At 41.6% G+C, this 9650-nt stretch overlaps 1 protein-coding gene across 1 annotated transcript in view; it reads left to right on the top strand.

Annotated features, from left to right (window-relative positions):
- The first annotated feature begins 2656 nt into the window (after nucleotides 1-2656).
- The window catches only part of MTMR9 (myotubularin related protein 9), a 47967-nt gene continuing 40973 nt past the window's right edge, over nucleotides 2657-9650 (top strand). Inside the window, exon 1 of the mRNA XM_055288358.2 lies at nucleotides 2657-3322. Within this exon, the coding sequence (XP_055144333.1) occupies nucleotides 3141-3322 (182 nt within the window). The 5' untranslated portion in view covers nucleotides 2657-3140. The remainder of the gene's footprint in view (nucleotides 3323-9650) is intronic.

Below are 9650 nucleotides of genomic sequence, written 5' to 3'. Positions count from 1 at the left end.
AAGGAGTCTGTTTGAGTTTGTGTTGCGACGATACTTTGGGCAATGTCATCCAAGCTTTCCACAAAATCCTTGGAAAGTGTTGGTAACAGTATAGGGAAGTTGCAAGCCCGGTAACTCTCGTTCCTACTCTCACTGTTATTCCTAGACCAAGCAAAAGGCATTTGAGTTGGATGGCTCATTTGTGTCTGGCGGTTGCAGTTAAAGGTATAACGAGGGATTGGTTGTTGAGAGCTCTCTCTCTCTCTCCATATATATATATATACAGTTTGTTTTGAGAGAGTCTCCCTCTGCCACCCAGGCTGGAGCACAGTAGCTCAGTCTGGGCTCACTGCAACCTCCGTCTGCAGGATTCAAGTGATTTTCCTGTCTCAGTCTTCGGAGTAGTTGGGATTACAGGTGTGTGCCACCATGCCAAGCTAATTTTTTGTATTTTTAGTAGAAACGGGGTTTCACCACGAGTTGACCAGGCTGGTTTCGAACTCCTGACCTCAGGTGATCTGCCTGCCTCGGCCTCGCAAAGTGCTGGGATTACAGGCATGAGCCACTGTGCCCGGCCGGGAGCTGTATTGATTTCGGAGGCTAAAAACCAAGTGTACAGGTTCCAGTCCAATTGGCTGGTAAACATAGTAGGAACTGGTGCCGCACAGGGAAAAGCTTCCTTGTTTTTCAAGACAAAAATTGTTTTCCATGGTGAACATGTGGGTTAGCTTGTTGTTTTCACTTTCCCAAGTGGTTAAGTTTCCTGCTAAAGTGGCCAAGGGAAAATGTGAACCCAGCTAGTGGGCCCACCTTCACAGTACTTAGACTGTGTATCCTTTAAAGTGCTCTTAACTAGGGATGGTTTCTGTGAAAAGCATACAGGTTTTCTAAATGATGCAGTTTGGTTAACTGCACAGCTTACATGATTGTGTGAGGGTTAATTTCTAGGGTGTGGCTGCACAGATGACTTCAAGTTCCCAGGACCTGAACAGAATTTTGGCTTCTTTCAATACAAAGTGGCATCTGGAATTTTAGCTCTGTGTATGTTGATATTGGGCCCCTAATGGGTTTCTGTGGGAGTGCACCCTCAAAAAGGTTGCTCTGATAGGACTGGAGAGGGTTTACTGCCCATCCTGTCATTTTAACCTTTGTCATTTCCATGCTTTTGAAGTCTTATAAGTTGTCCAGATTCATTAATTCAAAGGCAGTTCCTCCCTGGTCGTTGGAATGATAGGTCGTTTTTTTCAAGGACCCAAGATTGGGCTGGGATTGGGATGGCAGTATATCCGGATGAAGATAGGAGATACAAAGCCAACAGTCCTTTGTCAGAGCTGAGCTGGTGGTATTTAACAGTCTTTGCATTAAATTTAAAGTTCTTAATAAATACCCAGAATCTATTAATTGCCAGAGGGGTAAAGTGAAGCTCTGTTGTAAAATAAAGCTGATTCCCAGTATGCATGGTCCCAGTATACACAGGGTGTCTACTGGGTGACCATTATGGAACAAAAAAATACTTATTTGCTATTTTGTTCTATAGAATGGAAACTTCAGGGGGTGGATACCTATGCTGTCAGGAATGCTAGTTATAAAAATGAATCAAAACACTTCACATATTACAAAGGAAGTGATTCCATCTATTTGGACGGAAGCAATTAAACTGCAAAAATATAAAAAATGGCAACTATTATCCAGTCTACAGTAACTATGCGACAAAGACACCAGGGAAAGTTGGTAGGCATTTACGTATCTCACTTAAAACAAGTCTATAAAGAGTTTTATTTTAAGAAGGGTACATTTTAAGAAGCGCAAAATCAAAAGCGTGGACAAGTGTTGGATGAGCTGATGAGGTTGTGGCAATTTACTTCGTGAATACTGTGAGTTTGTCCAACTCGCTGTGCTTAGGTACTAGATGGTGAGGATTTAAAAAGGTCAATGAAGTCACAGCAGACCAGCATTCAAACATGTTTCTCTTCTATTTGCTATTTTTGAATAAAAATGTCAGAAGTGGGCGGTGGAAAAGGAACAAGCAAAGGAGTAATTATTTGAATAAATTTTTGGCGAAACATGGGTGTCTGACTGGAAGCTGTGCGATGGTGACCAACGCACCCATGCGCTGAGTTTCACAGATGCAGCCTGAAGTCCAGGCTCTGCTGCAGATTAACTGGGTGGCCGCCAGCAAGTCAAGTGACTTGCTCTTCTGTGCACTGCATCTACATCTACTTGGGTTCCTCGCACAGGTATTCCTGTTTTTCCTCTTTCTTGCTCCAGGTTACACTACGTGGCGCGGCGCTCTCGGGAAGCCTGTGGAGTGGCCCTGTGTCCCTCCCTGACCCCTGGAGGATTCCCTAACGTCACAGTCACCGCCTCCATCCCGTACTTGCCATCTCTTCAGGGCTAATGCATAACAATTACCACAATTTACAGCACCCCCACGCTCTGAAGAGCTTCTGGAGGGGATACTACTCAAGCGGAGGAAGGCAACACAGGGAGCTCCTCCCGTCATCCCCTCTTCCCGAGCCTCTTCTGATAAGGAATATTTGTAGGTGGGTAAGAAGGGCAGCGGGAGGGCGTGAAGGCAAAAACAAGCTTTTTTTCTCGTAGGAACACAAGTCTTCTGGTCTGGCAGTGTTTCCGGAAGCATTTCCAGAGGACCTAGCGAGGACCAACTTCCGGCTGCGACTTCCTCGACTTCCGAGTTTTGAGACCTGCTGCTTCTGCTCGGAGTTGCTCTGGGCTCCATCAGTGAGTAACCACTTCCGCCAGGAGTCCCTAGCGGCCAGGGCGTGGAAGCGGGTCCTGAAGTGGCCTCCTCCTACTGCCCTCCGCTTGCCCACGCGGGACCCGGAGCCCAGCGGCAGCGGCGGCCCTTGGGCCTGTGGAGAGGGGTTCTCTGTGGCCGAGTCCTGGGCCAGGAGAACCGGGCGGTGCGGGAGAGGCGCCTGGGCCTAGCCCAGCCCCAGCCTCTGTCTTCCCGCGGCCGGTGCCGGCGGCTGTAGGCCTCGCGGCGCCTACCCAGCCTGGGGCGGGCCCAGCCTCACCGCCCGGCCCGCCCCGCCCCACGGGCCAGCCCCGCGCCGGGTGTTTCCGCTGCTCACCCTGCGGCTGGGTAACCGCCTCGCACCTCCCGGGCTCGGTTCCCTGCCTCCGGCCGCTGGGGGAGCATGGAGTTTGCGGAGCTGATTAAGACACCGCGGGTGGACAATGTGGTGCTGCACCGGCCTTTCTACCCGGCTGTCGAGGGCACTCTATGCCTGACGGGCCACCACTTAATCCTGTCCTCCCGGCAGGACAACACGGAGGAGCTGTGGCTGCTCCATTCAAACATCGACGCCATCGACAAGCGGTGAGTGCCCGCCCCACCCCAGCTCTGCATGGAGCCCGGGGTCCCCTGTGGGCGCCCCGGGAAACACTTGCTGGCGTTTTCCGCGCAGCCTGCTGCCCAGCTGGCCGGCAAGATGAGCTCTCTGTGGCCTAGAATCAGGATTTACCAAGCAGAAACCCGTCCAGATGGAGGACCCGGTTTCCATTAAACCTGGATGGAGTTCTCAGGGTTATCTTGTGGCTGGTACCATCCTGATGATCATTTCTGGTTCGTAACACCATTTGGGTGGATTTTCGGCATTGTCTTTATAAATTTCTTCTTCTTGCCCCATCGTATTCCTTGAATCGGTATTGTTAATCACAGTTCATGAAGTTGTGACTGGATGTGATTTAGATAAAGTCTTTACCGTTTTTGAGGAAAACTAAACAGAGTATAAAGTTATGAGTATCTACATACAGAACCTTTTTTTCTTTCTGAAAAATGTTCAGTTTATCATATTTCTTATTTCTTAACCTTCTGGGTCATCAATTTAATTCTCACTAAGAGAGATTCTGATGTCTTCTCTTCATCTTTACTCAATTCTGTTTGCTGAAAGAACGGGGTTGGCTCTCAAGGAAAGGCATGGACCAATTCACCTCTTTTTCTTTTTGTACTCCAGACTTCTTCTCTCCAAGGCCTCGGAGTCAAAAAGTTATATTTTCATCTGCATTCAAAATTCCCATCTCCTTAGTGATTTCTCGCTAGCCAGGAGAGGGCAAACTGATTATCCGTTTTACACAGAAGTATAAATGAATGACGACAACATTTTCTGTTGCCTCGCAAAATAATTTGGATATTAGGAAGATTCGTAGAAAGGATATGCCTTAAAATAATAATTTCTTTCTTTCTTTTTTTTTTTTTTTTGAGACAAAATCTCACTGTGTTGCCCAGGCTGGAGTGCACTGGCCAGTCTCGGCTCACTGCACCTCCACCGCCCAGCTTCTAGCGATTCTTCTGTCTCAGCCTCTCGAGTAGCTGGGATTACAGGGGCGCGCCGCCACACCCGGCTAATTTTTATATTTTTTAGTAGAGATGGGGTTTCACCATATTGACCAGGCTTGTCTTGAACTCCTGACCTCGCAATCCTCCTGCCTCGGCCTCCCACAGTTCTGGGATTACAGGCGTGAGCCACTGCGCCTGGCCTAAAATAATAATTTCTAATGGTAGAATTGCAGGCAGTTTGGGTGAAGCGATGGTAGATTGATTGACTGATATGAGCAGAGTGCTCTTATGAGTCTCCTCAAGCCACCTTTTGCTGTATAAAGTCTTCAGTGGGCCCGGCACGGTGGCTCACGCCTGTAATCCCAGCACTTTGGGAGGCCGAGGTGAGGGGATCACCTGAGGTCAGGAGTTTGAGACCAGCCTGACCAACATGATGAAATCCCGTCTCTACTAAGAATACAAAAAATTAACCCGGCATGGTGGCAGGTGCCTGTAATCCCAGCTACTCAGGAGGCTGAGGCGGAAGAATCACTTGAACCTTGGAGGCAGAGGTTGCAGTGAGCCGAGATAGGGCCACTGCACTCCTTCCTTTGCAACAAGAGCAAAACTCCATCTCAAAAAAAAAAAAAAGTCTTCAGTGGTCTCTCATTGAAAATCTAAACCCCTCAGTCATTCATGGCATTTTGTGTCCCGGCCCTAGCCTACTTTCTCACTTTATTTCTTGCCATTTCTCTTAACGAGCCCTTCTTGCACTTCCTTTCATGAACGCTTTTTACCAGCCAGTCCTCACCATTTACTGGTGCTGGTATATGTCCTGTATTCTGTCATCTGTGTATTTTATTGACTTCTTCCTTCTGCTGGAATGCCTTGCCTCTCCCAAGCTTGTTAAACATTTGCCAAATGCCTTTATGTTCTGGACATTTTGTGAGGCATTTAAGACACGAAGATAAATAAAATATATTACAGTTCTTGTCTTTCAGGAGTTCACAGGCAATCAGCCTGTTACCCGTCTATGAATATACAGTTTAACCATTTCGACTGCTACCTCCTTCACAGATTCTTCTGTTAATTCCACAACTGGAATTCATTTTTATCTCCTTCGAAACGTCTTAACTGTGGCTTGGGCATATAGATGCGTAGGAAATAAAAGAAGGATTGACCGCGGAATGGTCAGATGCCGTTGAATACAAATGAGTAGTTTCTCCATGACCATCAACTCTCCTTTCTTATTTACCTTTTATTGTGGTTACTTTGCCCTCATTCGTTTCCTCCTGTTTACCTTGCATTTACAAGATGCTGGGCTTTGTAGTACATGAAGAAGAAGCAGATGAGTCATGGACCTTTGAATCTGTTAGGAGAGAATGACGAACTGTACACACATTTTTCCTTTTCCTGGGAAGCAGCATGGTGTAGTGGAAAGAGCATAGGGGAGGCGTCAGATCAGAGTTTGTTAAATTGCTGCTTTCAAGAAATCTTTATATCCACCTGTTTTCCATGTGCACTGTCTGAGCTGTGCGGCTGCAGTGGTGACTAAGACAAGGTGCTTAGGTACTGGCCAGGGAGATGGACAATCAAGCAAGTCCAGAAACAAATACATATATTTATTGGATATATTTATTATATATATTGTATATAATATATATTTATCTTATATGATATATATTTATTTTATATTATATATTATTTTTATATATAATGTATAATATAGATATGTTATATATTATATTTATATATAAGTATAATATAGATATATTATATATTATATTTATATATAATGTATAATATAGATATATTATACATTATATTTATATATAATGTATAATATAGATGTATTATACATTATATTTATATATAATGTATAATATAGATATATTATACATTATATTTATATATAATATATAAATGTATTATATATAATAATTATATGTTATATATTTATATTATATTATATATGATATATTTAAATATGTTATATGTTATATATTATATATAATATACAATATGTAATATATTTAATTTATATATAATATATATTTATATATTATATAATAAACATATATTATATTATATATTTATTAGATTATATATAATATATATAATGTATATTTATATATAATATATAGTATATATTTATTATATATATTAATTATATATTATATATAAATTATATATAATATATGTATATTTTATATATAATATATAATATATATTACATGTAATATATATTATATGTAATATATATTTATTATATATTATATGTAATATATATTTATTATATATTATATGTAATATATATTTATTATATATTATATGTAATATATATTTATTATATATATTATATATAATACATATTTGTTATGTATATTATATATTTATTTCATTTATATAATACGTATATTATATATATATTTTATATATATGTAATGATGTCAGGTAATAAGTGCCAAGAAGGAAAATAACGGAAGATGAGAGGATAAAGAGCACCAGGAGGCAGTTTCTTTAGAAAGGATTTCAGAGAAGGCAGGTGACATCTGACTAGACACCCGAATGAAATGAGGAAGCTAGAAATGTGAGTATCTGGGGGAAGAGCATTCCAGCCAGAGGGAACAGCGAATACAAAGACTTGAGACGGGAAATATACTTGGCATGTGCAGAGAAGAGCGAAGAGCCCAGTGTGGCTGCAGGGCAGGGAACGGAGGGTACAGGAAGTCAATGGTAGAGACTGGCTGGAGGGATAAGCAGTGAAGTCGATGGTAGAGACTGGCCGGAGGGATAAGCAGTGGCCAGACTGGAGGGCCTGCAGGCACTGTAATGGTTTTCATGGGAGCCCTTGGAGAGGTGAAAGCTAGGAAGCAGCAGCTGATTGATGTTTCAGAAGACAATTCTGGCTGCTGGCAGAAAATAAACTGTACAGGGGCAAGACTGGAAGCAGCAGGCCTAGCTAGGAGAGTAGAGTAGTTCACGTAAAAGATGATGGTAGGCCGGGTACGGTGGCTCACGCCTGTTATCCCAGCACTTTGGGAGGCCGAGGCGGGCAGATCACCTGAGGTCAGGAGTTTGACACCAGCCTGGCCAGTATGGTGAAACCTCATCTCTACTGAAAATACAAAAAATAGTTGGGTTTGGTGCTCCATGTCTCTGATCTCAGCTACTCAGGAGGCTGAGGCAAGAGAATCACTTGACCCTGGGAGGCTGAGATTGCAGTGAACTGAGATTGCGCCACTGAACTCCAGCCTGGGGTGACAGAGTGAGACTCTGTCTCAAAACAAACAAACAAACAAACAAACAAAAAACAGTAGTGTAGTCACAAAGAATCTGATTTGGGATGTGTTTTTGAAAGTGGAGCTGCCTTGCCTTGCTGGTGAATTGTAAATGAGGTGAGAAAGTCCTTAAGGGTGACTCCTCCAGCTCTGCCTCTTTCTAGACAAGTGCCTTTGGGCAAACTACTTAACCTCGTAGAAACTTATGTTTGAATAATGCTTTACAAGTCTGTGGAATACTTTCATATATATCGCTTACATCATTTTATTTGATCCTTTCAACATACAAGGTTGTATACAAGTTTTACAGTTATACCTGTTTTTTTTTAATGGACCTCAGAAAAGTGAGTTAATACTACTCAGTTGATGACTCATCATTTTCATGATCGATTCCTTAAAAGGTTTCCTCTGTTGTTGATTTTCTTCGTCCCTAATTTTCACTCCCATTTCCTGCCTCATCCACAATCCCTGTAGGCAACCATGTTAGTTGTTGCTATAAAATAGATAGCACTATTGTGTATGGGTGTGCTCACACATGCATGTGTGAGTTTAATTTGCCTAACTGGGATCATGTTGTAGATCTTGTTCTGCTTAATATGTTGACACAATACTCTTTCAAGATCTCTTCATATTGCTGTGTGTACAACCATTTCACTGCTTCTGACAGGAGCATAGAATTCCAAAGTATCTAAAAGAGCTTCCTTAACAGACCTTTTAGGTAACTTCCAACTCCTTGCTGTCACAAACAACTCTGGTAAACATACTCATTCATGTCCCTTTATATAGTCTTGTGCCATAATTGCTCTGAGACTGCCCCATGATGGGGTGGAGCCATAAAGCAGGTGCATATCTCATTTCACAAACTAATTGCTTTCCAGAATGACAATTGCAGATTGCCTTCCCATGATGGTGCAGGAGAGGGTACCTCTTCTCCACTTTCTTACCAACATTTGGTATTGTCTTTCTAATTTTTCCAGTCTAAAGATTGTGAAATAGTTATTGCTTTGTTTTAATTTGAATTTCATTAATTATTAGTGAGTTTAATTATCTTTGTATGTGCTTGTGAGCAATATACTTAAAATTTTTTTCCTTTCTGTGAATTGCCTCATTTCTGTGGTCTACTTTTAAACATTTGGTTTATTGTCCTCCTCATGTTGATTTGCATGGGTTCCTTGTATACTCTGTGGGTATTCATTCTTCATTTAGGCATTACGAATGTTTTTTAGTGTGTCACCCATCTGTTATTTTTTTCTGTGGTGCCTTTTGTTGAACAGAAATCTTTACTTTTAATACAAAACTTGCCAATGTTTTGCTTTATGGTGTGTGGCTTGTCTTAAGAACGCCTTCCCTGTCCCCAAATCACCAGGATGTTCTCCTACATTTTCTTCTATAATAGCTTCATAGTGTGATAAGAACCTATTTTTCTCCATAGAGCAAGCCAGTTTTCTTAATCCCATCACCTGACAACCCAACCTTGGCTGGTATATGTCAAGTTATTCTATATATACGGGTCTATTTCTGAGCTCTCTGTCATAATCCATTGGTTCATTAATCTGTTCTTTTATCATCATATTCTCTTTCCTTCTGTGGCTTTGTGATGTGTCCAAAAATCAGATAGTGCTAGTTGCCCCACTTTTGTGTTTTTTTTTTTTTTTTAAAGTTGACAACTGTGTTTCGACCTTTATGTTTCCATGCAATTTTGGAAAACTTCCTATATTCATGGGATTTTTAAAAGTCTTTAATAATAATTGAAGACTCACAGGTAGTTGCAGAAATTGCACATAGCGGTTTAAGAATCGTCCACCCAGCTTCTGCTAATGTTGACATGTTTTATAACTGTAGTGTAATCAAAATAAGGACAAAATTAGAACATTGACACTGGTGCAGTACTATTAACTAGACCACAGACTGTACGATTTTCATAGGATTTTTACAAAATGAATTGTTTTGGATTTATAGATTAATTGTAGTCAAATTGACATCTTCACATCCATGAACAATGTTACATTATTTATTTAGATCTTCCTTTAAGTCCCTTATTGGAACTTTAAGATGGTGTGTATGCTAGGTGCTGCACTAGGAGCTGAGGATATAGAAGTTAATCAAAC

The sequence above is a fragment of the Symphalangus syndactylus genome, chromosome 1 (genome assembly GCF_028878055.3).
Source record: "Symphalangus syndactylus isolate Jambi chromosome 1, NHGRI_mSymSyn1-v2.1_pri, whole genome shotgun sequence".
Lineage (NCBI taxonomy): Eukaryota > Metazoa > Chordata > Mammalia > Primates > Hylobatidae > Symphalangus > Symphalangus syndactylus.
Note: the sequence above shows the minus strand (reverse complement) of the source record. Positions and strands in the feature narration are given on the sequence as shown.